The following is a 16,906-nucleotide window of genomic DNA, read 5'->3' as shown; positions in this document are numbered from 1 at the left end:
GAGCGTGGTACTTGCAGGGCAAAGTAACTTGCCCCAGAGTCAGTGCGAAGCAGAGCTGGGACGCGAATGGCAAGCGCTGGCCTCTGTGCTCCTGGCCTCCCTGCCGTCCAGACCGGCCAGCTTCTCCAAGATGAGGATGACACTCCTTCTGGGGTGCGGGGAGGAGAAGGGGCCAGGGGAGGATTTCTGAGATACGTGCCTACCTGCAGCCCCACCAGTCTGTGTATGTCCTGGGAGGAGGGCAAATCGCAGTCATCCGAAAAAGCCGCTGCATGGCCCAGGGCCAGGGTGGTGTCGTACAGCTCCTGGATGTCCCCTGAATTTACAAACACCAGGAGTTACAACAGCATAGCATTCACACTGGGGCTGGAGAGAGCCTTAAAGCTTTAATAATCCCTGATTTGGCTGTGGGGGAAGAGGTGTATGATCCCTGGTTTCAAGTGGCTTGGCAATTAGCTTGATAAGAATGGCTCACATTGGAGTTCCTGCTATGGCGCAGCAGGTTAAGAATCTGACTGCTGGAGTTCCTGTCGTGGCTCAGTGGTTAAAGAATCTGACTAGGAACCACGAAGTTGCGGGTTCGATCCCTGGCCTTGCTCGGTGGGTTAAAGATCTGGCATTGCAGTGAGCTGTGGTGTAGGTCACAGATGCAGTGTTGCTGTGGCTCTGGCATAGGCCAGCAGTGACAGCTCCGATTAGACCCCTAGCCTGGCAACCTCCATATGCCACGAGTGCAGCCCTAGAATGAGGCAAAAAGACAAAAAGAAAAAAGAAATAGCTCATATCAATTTAAAAAGGCACTTGATAATAAGCTTAGATCAGCATTGGTCAAATTATTTCGGTTGCTAGGTAGGTACTAGAACAATGCTCATCTTGTTTGCATGTGGGAGAGAGAAAAGGCAACATTTAACCCCTAAACTTAGCTCCCTTCTAAGAATGTCATCAGTGAGGCTCTATGCCCCTGTTTTGGGGGTGCAGGGAAAGGAAAGGCTACCAAGCTAGTTCTTAGAGACTTTGGCAATCAGAGAGTGGCTCTCACAAGGTCAGCTGGGCTGCCCCGGAAAGGATCAACCCCTACTTTCAAAGTAATCCCTGATTTATAACAATACTATACTCTCAAGTTTAATAAGCAGTCAAAGTCATTGAACCACTAGATATTTCAAAAGTGAAGAGAGACCGTCATTCTACTTATCAGCTGCTCCTTTTCCAAGTGTTTCTGGCATCGGTGGGCATACCTTGTACGATTACATCATCGTCCAAATAGATGACTTTCTCATGTTGGTGGATAAGCAGAGGGAGATAAAATCGCACAAAGTTCAGCTGTTAACACAACGAAAGAAGTGATGTGAGGAAGAGACAGAAAGCTTAGTGTCCAATAAGGGTGCTGTAGGGTCGGCTTTGACCATGGCCTCAGCTCAGCTCCAGGTGCGGAGCTGAGTAAAACAAGAGGCTGCAAAGAAGCCTCGCCTGAGCTTCCTGATGCCCAGTTTACCTGGGCCTTGGGATTGAAACCAGCCCCGGTCAGTGGTCCTTCGAGATCCAACCACCCACTGCTGAAACTAGAACCACTTTCATCTCTGTGAACTGCTGCAGTGGGGGTCACAGAGGCCATCCATCTTTCAGGCCACAAATTGCCTACCGTCCTCAACACTGATTTGACTACTGTCAACCGAAACTGCTTTGAACACACACACCCACGCCCACACCCACTCATCACTTGACACACACAAGCTCAACCTCTTAGCTCTCCGAACCAGAAAAAAAGCCAGTGAGGCATGAGCTGAGGATGGGGACCTTAACGTTTTAGTAGCCACAATACTATAGAATCCAAAGGCCCAATGCAGCCACACTCTTAATGATAAATATCTGGAACTGGGAAAAGATCAGGTTGTGAAAGGCTTCAAATTTAGTAAATTTTCAAAGATGAATATAAGTAACAGTCGTATGTAGAAGGTGGCTCCATTTTCTGTGGAGTTGCCATGAAAAAAATCACTCTTTATGTGGGAGATGGTCCCTTTTGTAAGAACTCTTGCAGTAAAACACCTTAAGCGTCTGAATGCCAGAGAAAAAGTCAAAAATATTAGTCAATACTATCTAGTATATAACCCATCTGGTTGCCATCTTTCCTTAACTGCTGGGATACTCTGAGCTAAATGTGATGTCCAGTCACGGCACACACAACTACTTAGGGGTTGGAAATATTTCTTTCTGGCCTCACCACCAGCCCCTCCCCCACTCCACAGGTACATTCACACACAAAAATGCATCCTGCATCTTCTTATGCTTCATATCTTTCCCCATAGCTTCATTAACCATCTTAAATCATTTCTGCAGCAGGTGGCTAATAAACTGTAAATAAGCTGAGTTTGGTGGCAGCCTAACACTGTGAGGCTTCAAAAACCTTCCAGGTGCATCCTGGTGGCTGGTGGTCCACACTGACAAGGGTCTCACCAAGAACCTTCGCCCACATGCTCCATCCCTACTCACAGGCTGCAGAAGTTCAGGCCTCGAGGAGTCTGGTCTGATCTTCCCTTTGAGAACCACAGGGTTGAATTCCACAATTTTAAAGTTTATTTCTCTTAGTTTAGAATGTTCGATCCATTTTCTAAAGGGATGACAAAAAAAGAAACAACAACAACAAAAAAAGCCCTCCAGCACACATTTCTATCCTCAATTTGCCTATTGCCTTGGAGTCAGTCTGTTGCCTCTTTAGAAAGTTAAAAATAAAATATGTGTAACCTTGATAGAGTTTAGTCTATAAATCCTTCTGATTTTTTCCCCATCTGGTTTGGCTTAGAATCTTTTTTTTTTTTTTTTCTCCTAACTCTTTCTGCAAAGGAAATGAAGCAAAATAGTAATAACCAAATATCTCCCCAGATCCACATAATCTCCACAGGAAACTGGAAGAACAAAAAGGGTTCTTTCTTTCTTAGGAAGCAGCATCTGTGGTTGTCAGCTCTCTCTTTGCCGTGCAGTAACAGCTCCAAGGAGCGGGGCATCTTGAACCTGCTACTTTGACTGAATCATTTTCACTCTGCTGTTTTGACTCCAAGGATGATTGGAATCTACCTTTGTCTTTATCTCTCAGAGAGCGTCTACCTCGCTCCCTACCTTCTCCTCCACTTTTCCACCCTCTCCCCTTAAGTTCTCTCAGGGTCTTATAGAACTTCTATCTTTTATCCAATTCATATTAAGATTCTTTTTTTTTTTTTTGTCTTTTTGCCATTTCTAGGGCCGCTCCCGTGGCATATGGAGGTTCCCAGGCTAGAGGTCTAATCGGAGCTGTAGCCTCCGGTCTACGCCGGAGCCACAGCAACGCGGGATCTGAGCCGCGTCTGTGACCTACACCACAGCTCACGGCAACGCCGGATCCTTAACCCACTGAGCAAGGGCAGGGACCGAACCCGCAACCTCATGGTTCCTAGTCGGATTCGTTAACCACTGTGCCACAATGGGAACTCCATGCTACCCATTTTAAAGCCACACATGGTAGTACTTTTGTTGAAGGAAAATCAATAAAAGTGTTCCTATTATGGCTCAGCAGGTGAATAACTAGTATCTATGAGGATGCAGGTTCCATCCCTGGCCTTGCTCAGTGGGTTAAGGATCTGGTGTTGCTGTGAGCTGTGGTATCACAGATGCAGCTCAGATTCCCCTGTTGCTGTGGCTGCAGCAGCTGTAGCTCCAATTTGGCCCCTAGTCTGGAACTTCCATATGCCAAAGGTGTGGCCCCAAAAAGAAAAAGGAAAAAAAAAGAATTCAATCTTCCAAATGAAATTTAGATCTGCAAATTTTGAACCATAAAAATCAGTCATTTACACCATTTTGTATGTCAATTTTTATCTTAGTAAAGCTGGGTAGGGAAGGAAGAGTCATGTAAATAAGAATGAGACAGCCAACCAAAAAACAAGCAAGACACTTGAACTTGCACAAATGGTCAGGAAATATGTGAAAAAAAAAAGTGCTCAGCCTCATTATAAATAAAGGAAACCTCATATTCAAATGACAATTTGATACCCCTGGATACCCCTCAGAACGACAAAGTTAAAAAGACGGACCATGACAAGTGTTGGTGTGGTGGTTCTTACGTGGGTATGTTCACTTTGGGATTATCACTAAGCTGTACACGGGATTTATACAATTTTCTGCTTTTGTGGTGGATGTCAATGAAAAGAGTTTTTAAGATATTTTAAAATGGGGTGGTGGAGGAGACAACCGAGAACTGGGAGACAGTCCCTACTTAAACATCATAAAGTCCTGCAGCTCATGCCTCTTGTTCAAGTACAAACACTCACTCCTATGAGACAGGCCATCCTTCTGGGTTTGGTTATCGGGTTTTCATACCCACAGGTGACGAAAGGTCTGTTAACAGCAGGCTAAGTGAACAATCCACAACAATAAAGGATAAGAGAAATGAAATGGAAAAACCCACGGCAGCCAAGGACCATTCCCATTTAGTTTAGGAACAGGTGTCTTTCACAGCTCTGTACCTCCTTATGAATACATTCTCCTTATGAATGATGGAAATAACACTTGAAATGCCTTCGCCACTGCTTTTTCCACTTCCTTCCTACTCCTTAGAGGTAATCGATGTTAACCGCTGGAGATCTTTCTAGGTCTTTTTCTTTACAGAGACACATTTATCACATTTACCGTTTGGGGGTTTTGATTTCATTGCTATGGACTGAATGTTGTGTGCCCCACAGATTTGTATGTTGAAACCTAATTCCTGACGCAACGGTATTTGGAGGTGTGGGTTTTAGGAAGTGATTATGTTACAAGGGTGAAGCCCTCATGAACGGGTTAGTGCCCTTATAAAAGAGGCCCTGGGGAACTCCTTTAATCCCGTCTGCCATGTGAAGACACGGCAAGAAGGCAGCCTGCTATGACCCAGGAAGTGCCCTTCCGAGACACAGAATCTGTTGGCACCTGGATCTTGGGCTTCCTGGCTTCTATAAATTGAGAAACAAATTTCTCTTGTTTATAAGCCAAGCCAGCCACTATTTTATAGCAGCCCAAGACATTCGTAAGGTGGACCATACTATATGAGGTGTACTGCAACTTGCATTTTCCACTTAAAAATATGCCTTCTTGAGAACATATGCAAACCTTCTCTGACATAAACTGTACAAATGTTTTACTAGGTCAGTCTCCCAAGGCAATAGAAATAAAAACAAAAATAAACAAATGGGACTTAACCTTAGAAACTTTTGCATAGCAATGGAAACCATAAACAAAACAAAAAGACAATGACAATCTACAGAAGGGGAGAAAATAGTTGCAAATTATGCAACGAACAAGGGTTTAATCTCCAAAATATACAAACTCATATAACTCAACAACAACAACAACAAAACCCAATCGAAAAATGGGCAGAAGACCTACACAGACATTTCTCTATAGAAGACCTATTGGTAGCTAGTAGGCAAATGAAAAGATGCTCAACATTGCTAATTATTAGAGAAATGCAAATCAAAACTGTGATGAAGTATTACCTCGCACCGGTCAGAAAGGCCATCATTAATGTCTACAAATAACAAATGCTGGAGAGGGTGTAGAGAAAAGGGAACCCTCCTATACTCTTGTTACAATTATATGGAAAATAGTATGGAGGTTCCTCAGAAAACTAAATATAGAACTACCATATGATCTAGCAATCCCACTTCTGGGTATATATCTGGATAAAACTATAATTCAAAAGGATACATGCACCCTTGTGTTCATAGCAGCACTATTTACGACAGCCAAGACATAGAAACAACCTAAACATCCATCAACAGATGAATGGATTAAAAAGATATGGTACCTACATACAATGGAATACTACTCAGCCATAAAAAAGAAAAATAATGCCCTTTGCAGCAATGTGGATACAATTAGATTCTCATACTAAATGAAGTAAGTCAGAAAAGAAGACAAATACCATATGATATTACTTATATGTGGAATCTAAAATATGTCACAGACAAACCTTTCTACAAAACGGAAGCAGACTCACAGACATGGAGAACAGACTTGTGGTTGCCAAGGGGCAAAGGGGAGGCAGTGGGATGTATGGGAGTTTGGGGTTAGTAGATGCAAACAATTACATTTAGAATGGATAAGCAATGAGGTCCTACTGTATAACACAGGCAACTATATCCAATCTCCAAAATGGAAAATAATATTTTTTAAAAAGAATGTATATAATATATATATATGGATAAACCAAAATGGAAAATAATATTTTTTAAAAAGAATGTATATTATATATATATGTATGCATGTATGACTGAGTCACTTGGCTCTATAACAGAAACTGGCACACTGTAATCAACTATAATAAAAAATAAAAAAGTAAAATGCCTTCTTTCTTTTTTAATAGCTGGACATATTCCAAAGTTCATTCAAATATTCTTACATTGGTGGACAGTATTTTTTTTTACTGTTTGACATAATGCTGAATAACATTGTTGTATATATATTTTGGTAACATGTACTAGAATTTCTTCCTTTTATTTATTTATTTATTTATTTTTTTTGCTTTTTAGGACTCCACCCGCAGCATATGGACATTCCTAGGCTAGGGTCAAATTGGAGCTACAGAAGCCAGCCTACACTAGAGCCACAGCAACACAGGATCCAAGCCGTGTCTGAGACGTACACCACAGCTCATGGCAACATCAGATCCCTGGCCCTCTGAGCGAGGCCAGGGATTGAACCCGCCTCCTCAGGGATATTAGTTGGATTCATTTCCACTGTACCACAATGGGAACTCATGTACTAGAATTTCTGTAGTTTAGATTCCCAGTTGTGGAAATAGGATGGTGAGTCAAACTATACATGCATATACCATTTTAACAGATATTGCTCTCTTGCTCCCTCAAAATGCTTTACCAATTTACAATGTGTACATTGTGTAAACAAGGAATAAACATGTCCATTTTCCTGCACAGGATGATTTTGTCATATTTAATTTTTACCATGCTGATGAGTCACTGATGATATGTCATTTTAATTTGCATTTCCCTGGTTTTTTTTTTTTTTTTTCCTGAGCCTGTGGTATATGAAAATTCCTGGGATCAAATATGCACCACTGCAGCTGGACAGTGCCAGATCCTTAACCCACTGCACCACAGGTGAACTCCCAATTCCCTATTAGTAACATGGAGTATGTTTTCACGTTTGCCAGCCATTTGTAGGTTTTTTCCTATGAACTGTCTGTATTCTGCGCTAATTTTTCCACTATATGCTTGTATTTTTGAATTTTTTTTGGTAAGAATTCTTCAAACACTTTTGACAGTAATCCTTTATAATACATGTTGAAAATATCTTGCCTAATCTGTTATGTGATCCGTTACACTTGTAGGGTTTCAAATCTGTCAGTTTTTCTCTTATGATTTTTGTGCTCAAGGAGCCCAAAGTTAAACAATTATCCCACCCTTTTTTTTGGCTGTGCCCATGGCATACATAAGTTCCCAGGCCAGGGATCAAACATGCACCATAGCAGTGACCCAAGCCACAGCAGTGACAACACTGGATCCTTAACCACTAGGCCACCAGGAAATGCCCCATATTTTAGTAATACATTTAGAATTTTCTTTCCTGTTTATTCCTTCTAAATCCAACTCCAATTTATGTTTTAGTAGTATTGTGTGATAAGAAGGAAACCACTCTGCAGTTTAAAAATTATAATTAGTGATGATTCCAGACCATATTAAATGATTATATTATGTTAATAGTCTCCCAAGTTAAGAAAACAGAAAAAAGAGGGAGTTCCTGTTGTGGTGCAGCAGAAATGAATCTGAACAGTACCCACGAGGACGGAGGTTCAATCCCTGACCTTGCTCAGTGGGTTGCGAATCTGGCACTGCTGTGAGCTATGGTGTAGGTTGCAGACACAGCTCAGATCCTGTGTTGCTACAGCTGTGGCATAGGTTGGCAACTGTAGCTCTGATTCGACCCCTAGCCTATGAACTTCCACATGCCACTGGTGTGGCCCTTAAAAAAAAAGAAAGCAGAGAAAAGAAAAACCATTTAAGAAAGAAAGACTTTTATGTAAATTACTTAAGGATTGGGGTTCCTTCATGGATTAGACAATTCTTCTGCAAAATGATGCACTGCTCTCCCAGATGAATGAGGCTTTGTTGACATTTCCTTAGCAAGGCAATGTATTTGTCAGGTGATCAGTTAAACCTCAGATTATCCTCTCATTCATTTGAAAAACATTTATCAAACCAAAGAAAGAAGGAAATCCATTTAAGGAAAGATAAGGAAGGTGAAAGAAAGTAGAAAACTCCAAAGTCTGTAGTACACAAGTTACCGTATTCGGGACAGAGTGTTCCGGAGTCCAACTACGTAGAACAAAATGTTGGCGTCAGTATTGCTGTAGATGCTGTTGATGGCAGCCATGGTCGCACCCATCCTGCCTGGTGCTGCACAAATCACCACTGGGATCTCATCTTCCACTTCCTCAGGAGTCTCAGAGTCATCATCTGGCAACATCAAATATCAGTCTTGGAACATGAAGGAATTTCATAGTCCAGCCCATCTAACTTGTCTTCTACACTCTGAGGGGAAGACAGCACTGCTGACTGTTCTCAAATACCCAGTCTCTCCTTCTCTTAGAAGAAGAACACTGGAATTTTAGTTGGCATATAGTCCAACACTAAGAATATTTTTTCCATACTCCCTTGCGGCTCTATGTGATAAAGTACTGACCAATGGGATGTTAGTGTCCATATATGTGCAACTCCTGGGTTTGCCTTTAAAAGGTATGTGCTTACCCTCCCCCTCTCTTTTCCCCCTTCCCATTGGCTGGAATGTTGATATGATGATAGGAGTTAAAGCAGCCATCTTGGACCAGGAGGTGGAAGCTACCTGTTGAGGACGCCAAAATCAGAAGATAGAAAGAATCTTGATTTGGATGGTTATAGAACTGATGTGTTAGACTTCAGCTTGAGAAAGAACATAAACTTCTATTTTCCTTAAGTCACTATTATTTTGGAACTTTCTAAAAGAAGCCAATCAGATAGTTTAACATGTACACATAGTTGAAGAATACGTGAAGAACCTAACAGTCTCATTTGATTCAACAACTTCTCAACTCCTCCCTGAAGTGGAATATTTACCTTGCTTACCTTGCTATACAATATACTACTGTGATCTTCCTTTCTGTTATCCACCTTCTTTTTTTTTTTTTTGTCTTTTTGTCTTTTCTAGGGCCACACCTGTGGCATGTGGAGGTTCCCAGGCTACACCTACACCAGAGCCACAGCAACACAGGATCCAAGCCACATCTTCGACCCACACCACAGCTCACGGCAACGCCAGATCCTTAACCCACTGAGCGAGGCCAGGGATCGAATCCGCAACCTCATGGTTCCTAGTCAGATTCATTAACCACTGAGCCACGATGGGAACTCCTGTTATACACCTTCTTGTTGAGTGTCTCAAAAGTTGACAGCAAGAAAAAGGAGACAAATGAAAAACTATGACTAATGCATAAGATGAATAATTGATTACTCTTCTGAACCTTGGCTACAATATAAAATACAGATGTCATAACATCATATTTTGGTATCACAATATAACTTTCAGGTATGAAGAATAATAATTATCAGTATGCAGAGTATCCACTATCAAATGGCCATATATGAAGGTCTCTCTCTCTCTTTACAGATACCTTTTTGCAAAAGCTCTATGATTCAGACCCAGGGTAGTTCTAGCTAATATTTAAGCCAATAGACAAGCCACCAGGTGCTGTGCTTCGTGTAATTTAAGATACATTGAAAAGCCTCCCTCCTTCGTCTCCTATATCTTCTGCCATCTTGCTACTACATCTGAAAGTTCCACCACAATAAATTTTTTTTTTTTTGTCTTTTTGCTATTTCTTTGGGCTGCTCCCACGGCATATGGAGGTTCCCAGGCTAGGGGTTGAATCGGAGCTGTAGCTGCCAAGCCTACGCCAGAGCCACAGCAACACGGGATCCGAGCCGCATCTGCAACCTACACCACAGCTCACGGCAACGCCGGATCGTTAACCCACTGAGCAAGGGCAGGGACTGAACGCGCAACCTCATGGTTCCTAGTTGGATTCGTTAACCACTGCGCCACGACGGGAACTCCCCACCACAATAATTTTTTAACAGTATATTTACTGTTATGAGATAAGAGTCATAATATAATATTAAGGGGAGAACACAAAATTCTCTCCAGTATTTGATCCCAATTTGATACATACATATTTGTAAATGGATCTATGTTTATTTATAGAATTATGAGTAATTTTAATTTCTTATGTTTCTTGTATTTTCCATATTCTCTAGAGTCATTACAGGTTGCTTTTATAAGGAGAAAAGAAGTTTTTTCTTAACTAATTGTTCCTTTTGGACTAAACTATCTTCTTTGTGCGGTCTCCTAATCGTGTGGTATGTTCCCTAACCATATGGTAACCGCAGGCAACGAAGTGATCTGCCTGAATGTGCCTGTATTTCTTCACTGCTTAAAGTCCCCTCATGGTTGCTATAGGACAGAGTCACGTTTTTTTTTCCCTGGCACACACAGATCCAGTCTCTGTTCACTTCTCCAGCCTTGTCTACCTCTACTCCAGCTTTGCCAAGCTATCCATGGTTCCCTGGATACTGGCACCATGTTGTCCCTTATCTAAATGCCTTTATACAGGCTGCTCCTGATGTCTGGAATTTTCTTTCTATCCTCTCCTGCATGGCTGACTGTTACATATTCATTCCAAATGCAGAACAGACATCAGAGGCCCTAGGGAGTCCTTAACAGCTTCCTACACAAATTACCTCATGCTCTTGCCCACACTCATTCTGTCCTTGCTTGTGGATGGATTTACCAGCTACATTGTAATTTATTTAGTCCTATGTCTTCTTTTTCTCTCTTTTAACTGTGAGAGCTGGAACAGTATCTTGTTCATCTCAGTATCCTCTGCAGCAAGACCAATGCCTAGAACATGGTAGATTCTCAGTACATGGATGGATGGATGGGTGAATTTATCAGACATCTCTATTTGAGCACTTCCCCCATAGCATGGGAAAAATCTACTCCTGGGTCTGTCTCCTTTACCAGATTGTAAACTCACTGTACTATCTTGAGTTTGGCACCTAGAAGGCACTTAATGAAAGTTTGCTGAAATCAACTAAATGGATCTGATGCACTGGCCCTAGAGAACAGGGCCCTAGAAGAGTAATTCATGGGCTATTCCTAGGGCAAAGAGAGAAAGAAGGGTTGAAAATCTGGGACAGTACCTGGCTGCCAGGCTCAGGAGAGGTCTTCATCAGGCAAAGAGCAGAATGAGGTTGAAGGAACAGGATATCATGAAAGAAAGGCGCCCTAATAGAATGTGCAACACTGACTTTACAGCTCTGCTGCAGACACACTGCACTGTATACTTCTTCTTCTTCTTCTTCTTCTTTTTTAGGGCCGCACTTGCAGCATATGGAAGTTTCCAGCCTAGGGGTTGAATTGGAGCTACAGCTGCTGGCCTACACCACAGCCACAGCCTTGTGGGGTCAGAGCTGTGTCTGTGACCTACACCTCAGCTCAAGGCAATGCTGGATCCTTAACCCACTGAGCAAGGCCAGGGATTGAACAAGCATCCTCATGGATCCTAGCTAGGTTCATTACCACCGAGCCATGAAGGGAGCTCCCTCAACTAATTCTTCACCAGTGCCCCATCCTAGCAGATTCTTAGGGAATCATCCACTCTACTATTTTGATCTATTATACCAAGTACTGCCTGCGCCAGCCCATTGCAAGGTCTGGTTATGAGAAGCCATTTGGTGCCCATAAAAATCTCATAATGGTGGCAAATGGACTAGAAATTTATTATTTTGCCTTAATCCATGCCCACAAGTAACTCTTATCAAACCATGTCCATTCCTAGAAGTGGTGAAATGTTTGCACTCCCAAGACCAAATGTCTGAATCCCATTTCAAATTAGAACTGCTTTGGCCTTACATACAAACTTGCTGCACCCCAAATGGGCCAGGAGTGAATCACCAGCATGCTGATGACAAAGAAACTGTCAGGAGAGTCCACGGAATGTCATGAGCAGGAGATGACACAGAATGACACCATGGTTGCTTTCTTTCTTTCTTTCTTTTTTCCAGTGCATGACTTCCCAGGACCTCTAGACATTACCTTATGACATGAGTTCTTTGAATTAATGTTTCAAAACTGTAAAAATTAATATGGAATTGGTGGAGCACAGAATTTTTAGGGCAGTGAAACTATTCTGTATTCTATAATGGTAGACGAATGTCATTACAATTTTCTCAAAACCCATGGAGTGTACAACACCAGCAGGGAACCCTAATGTCAACTGTGGATACTGGTGATAATGATGTGTTACTACATGTTCATGGATTATAACAAATGTACTTCTCGGGTGCAGAATGCTAATAGTGGGGGAGGTGTGTGTGTGTGTGTGTGTGTGTGTGTGTGTGTTTATGTGATAGAAGGGGATATATGGGAATTCTCTGTACCTTCTGCCCAGTTCTGCTTTGAACCTAAAACTGCTCTAAAAATTAAAATCTATTCAAAAAAATTCTTGGATCTCTTGTTGGGCTCAGCAGGTTAAGAACCCAACTGGTATCCATGAAGATGCAGGTTTGATCCCTGGCCTCACTCAGTGGGTTGAGGATCTGGCACTGCTGTGAGCTGTGGTGGAGGTCATGGATGGGGCTGGGGCTAGGATCCTGTGCTGCTATGGCTGTGGCGCAGGTCAGCAGCTGTAGCTCCAACTGACCCTTAGCCTGGGAAGTTGCATATGCCATGGGTGTGGCCCAAAAAAGACAAAAAAAAAATCTTGAAAAATTTCTTCTTGAAAAAATTTCAGCCCAAACAGAAGAGTATCCAATAAATGATAATTGTTTTCTGCAGACCTCTCAGCCCCCATTCCAAAGACAGACCTCTGGTACCAGCATGGTGCGTGCCTCTCAAACCCTTCTTAGAGTAAATACAAAAGCATTTAAGATATATATTACATAAATATTGCATGAAATTTGATGTATTATTCTAAAACCAAAATGAAAATCATACTCGTCATAGTCTTCTGTAACTTGCTTTTTCCACTTAACATACCACAGACATCCACCTCTCCATGCCAACACTCTGTTCTTTTGAGTGGTATTGCGTAACATTGGTACTTTTTAAAAATTTTAACACTCAGTGGGAAAAGAAAGTAAAAAACACTGAATGGGATAAAAATGGGCTATTACATCAATTCCTGTGGTCCAAATTCTTTTATCATATATAAATATAGAGCTGATTAATCAGTCAGGATATGCATTTCCTTCTAGTTCTTTTAACAGTTATCATAAAAGCAACTCATTTCTTTCCATGGAGAAAGGAGTTTGCAGCACAACTGAATGTGTTGGTTTATCGGCAGGAAGTGAAATGTGAGGAGGAAAGAGCTCAAAGTTCAGACAACATTTGACCTTGTACGACCTCCTCTCTCCCTCTCTCCCTCTCAAAACAGTTTTATTGAGGCATGATTTAGACACTGTTATGAACTGAACTGGGTACCCCAAAAATCCAAATATTGAAGCCCTAACCTTCAAAATGTGACTGTATTAGGAGGCAAGGCATCTTTATAAGAAGAGGAAGAGACACCAGGTCACATGAGGAAACAGAAGGCATTTGACTATAAACTAAGGAGAGAGGCCTCCAGAGAAACCAGCTCTGCTGGTACCTTGATCTTGGATTCCAGCCTCCAGAACTGTGAGAAAATTCATGTCTATGGTTTAAGTCATCCAGTCTGTGGTATTTTGTTATGGCTGCCCAGGAAGACTAATATAGATCTCTTTAAATTTACCTACTGAAAGTAAAAGGAAGTTCAATGATTTCTAGTCAATTTAGTGTTGTACATGCATCATGACAGTCCAATTTTTAAAACATTTCTATCACCAGAAAATTTCCCTTAAGCTAGGCTGAATCAAGCCACTTCCACTCTCAGCCCCAGGCAACCACTGATCTGTCTCCGTCTCCATAGATTTGCCTTTTCTAGAAATTTCCTTTAAATGAAATCATACATGTGGTCTTTTGAGTCTGGCTTCTTTCATTTAGCATGTTTGTGAGGTTTATTCACATTGTATCATACATTAGTAGTTTGTTCCTTTTCATTGTTGAAAAGTACTCCATTGTAGGAGCAGAAATCTTTTTATTAACTCCCTACGTGATTTACATGTGGATTGTTTCCAATTTGGGGCTACTATCAAAAATGCCCTAAAGGAGTTCCTGCTGTGGTGCACTGGGTTAAGTATCAGGCATTGTTGCAGCTGTGGCTCTGATTTGATCCCTGGCCCAGGAACTTCCATATGCCATAGGTGTGGACAAAAAAAGAAAAAAGAAAAAAAGAAACGCCCTATAAACATCTGCATCCATGTCTTTGGGTGGAAACTGTTCTCTTTCCAGATGCTCCTGGTGTTCATTTAGACTGGATTATACATGTTTTTAATTGTTTTTCCATGTTTTTTTTTATATTATGAAAATCAGCTTTGTGAGAGCAGGGATGTAATCTTGCTCCTTGCAGTGTGTCCAGTGCCTAACCTCTGCCTTATAAAAAAAGGTGTGACTACAAATGTATATAATGCACCAAAATATTGATCGCTTTGTCTTCAACTGATATAGCTACAAGCAATATTTTTCTCTTTTGTATTTTCCATAAGTGAGTCTATTTGCCTTGCTAACATAAAGAAGTATATTAGTTAAAAATAATATAAAACAGGAGTTCCTGCTGTGGTACAACAGGGTCAGCAGCATCTCTGCAGCACCAGGACATAGGTTCAAACCCCGGCCCAGCACGGTGGGTTAAAGGATCCAGCATTGCTATAGCTGTGGTGGAGACTGAAACTGAAGCTTGGCTCTGATCTCTGGCCTGGGAACTCCATGTGCCTTGAGGTAGCCAAAAACAGAAAGGAAAAAAAAAATAACATAAACACAACTAGTTCTACTTAGTTTTTGTGCGGGTTGGCTTTGTGGAGGTTGTGAAGGTGCCATCTCAAGCAATCCACCCCTGAGCAGGGAAACTGGGCTCTCCAGTACAGCTGGAAGAGGACATGGGGTCAATGTAGCAATTCTACTCATAAGCAGAATTACTGAGAGACTCCAACTCAGAGCGTGGTTTGAGAACTGACATCATTGACTTATCAACTGGAGGCTCACTGGAGATGCAAATTCTCAGCCCCACCCCAATCTACTGATTCAAAACCCAGGAACAGGATTGTGTTTGAACAAGTCCTCCATGTGATTCTTATGTGTGCTAAAGTTTGAATAGCACTGATCACTCTAGAATACAAGCAAAAAGTTGGCCTGCTGTGGCTATTCTACAAGCAGGTTCTTGGAAGCCGACCAAATTTCTGCTTGTCTCTAAACCCAGGTACTGAAAGGACTCAAACCATGTCTGCAGGTGGCTCATCTTGATGGACCACACACCTGCTTATCTGCTTCATTCTTTTTTTTTAAATATATTTTCCCTTGTGGTAAGACACACAACATAAAATCTACCGCCGTAATCATTTTCAAGTGTACAGTTCAGTGGTATTAAATACTTTCACGCTGGTGTAAACCACCACCATCGTCCACTGCCATTACTCTTCATCTTATAAAGCAGATTCTATACCCGCCAAACAGTAACTCTCATTTCCTTCCCCCCTCCCAGCCCCTGGCCACCATCATTAAGCCTTTTGTCCTCATGAATGTGCCTACTCGAGGTACCTCTGTTAGGGGAGTCACACAGTATTTGTCTTTTTGTGACTGGCTTACGTCACTCAGCATACCTGTTTCATTCCTGAGAACAGCAGCCTTATGTACTTTCTTATACAGAATCCCACAGAGGGTCACAATCAGAAGGAACAGCAACACCTGATTAACTGAAATAAAAACAGAAACATGTTCAAGTATAACCTATCAAACTGCAATTGTGGAGAAGTTTAGAAGACCGTGTGAGCGCATGTTCTCCCTGACACACAGGACTGGGGGTCTGGCACTTTTCTCTAAGCAGACAGCATGCGGAGTAAAGAGTTAATCTGTGATAATGCTGATACTCAAGGATATGCAGATGTATCTTAAGGAACAGCCAGGGCTAAACCCGGGCAGTCTGATGGCAGAGGCTGCAACCTTGACGACCACATCATGCTGCCTTTAGAGCCACTTTCTGTGCAGGAATACTTTGTTTCAAATAATAGCCAGCATTTATATAATGCTTATGATGAGCCAGTACTTATCATGCATACATGTTCCCAGCCACTATAACCCAGGTGCTTCTCAGCTAATTCCACCACTGGTCAAGGATGACAGTGCCCTGAGTAAGAGGTTAGAGGACCCCAGTACTTCTTCCTGGTCTAAGCCTCCATGGCCATCTGTTCCAGAACAGTGATATTTGCCACTGGGATCTGCTAAAGAGTGGAATAGTGTCAAGCAGTATTTTCCTAAGTATGGTGCACAAGCCACCCATTGCACTTGGGGTGATTTAGGAGGCTTATGTTCATAGCATTAAGCAATATTCGAAGTGTGAGAAATCAGTTTTTTGTTTTGTTTTTTGTTGTTTTTTTTTGGTCTTTTTTTGCCATTTCTAGGGCCTCTTCTGTGGCATACGGAGGTTCCCAGGCTAGGGGTCTAATCGGAGCTGTAGTCACAGGCCTACACCAGAGCCACAGCAACACGGGATCCGAGCCGTGTCTGCAACCTACACCACAGTTCACGGCAACGCCAGATCCTTAACCCACTGAGCAAGGCCAGGGATTGAACCCGCAACCTCATGGTTCCTAGTCGGATTCATTAACCATTGAGCCACGACGGGAACTCCAGAAATCAGTTCTAATTTCATGTGCAGGCAGGCAACATAGCTACCCAGAGTTGAATAACATTATTCTAATCATATATATTTGTACAGTCACTT

General features: G+C 42.0%; 1 protein-coding gene across 3 annotated transcripts in view; it reads right to left on the bottom strand.

Moving 5' to 3' along the window:
* The window catches only part of GLT8D2 (glycosyltransferase 8 domain containing 2), a 61,248-nt gene that overhangs the window by 7,033 nt on the left and 37,309 nt on the right, over window positions 1-16,906 (bottom strand). For all 3 annotated transcript variants that reach the window (XM_047788151.1, XM_047788150.1, XM_047788152.1), the window contains exons 3-7: window positions 15,786-15,878; window positions 8,303-8,474; window positions 2,488-2,605; window positions 1,236-1,320; window positions 204-316 (exon numbers count right to left, since the gene is read on the bottom strand). In XM_047788151.1, the coding sequence (XP_047644107.1) occupies window positions 204-316; window positions 1,236-1,320; window positions 2,488-2,605; window positions 8,303-8,474; window positions 15,786-15,878 (581 nt within the window). The remainder of the gene's footprint in view (window positions 1-203; window positions 317-1,235; window positions 1,321-2,487; window positions 2,606-8,302; window positions 8,475-15,785; window positions 15,879-16,906) is intronic.

The sequence above is a fragment of the Phacochoerus africanus genome, chromosome 7, assembly GCF_016906955.1.
Source record: "Phacochoerus africanus isolate WHEZ1 chromosome 7, ROS_Pafr_v1, whole genome shotgun sequence".
In the NCBI taxonomy this organism is placed as follows: Eukaryota; Metazoa; Chordata; class Mammalia; order Artiodactyla; family Suidae; genus Phacochoerus; species Phacochoerus africanus.
Note: the sequence above shows the minus strand (reverse complement) of the source record. Positions and strands in the feature narration are given on the sequence as shown.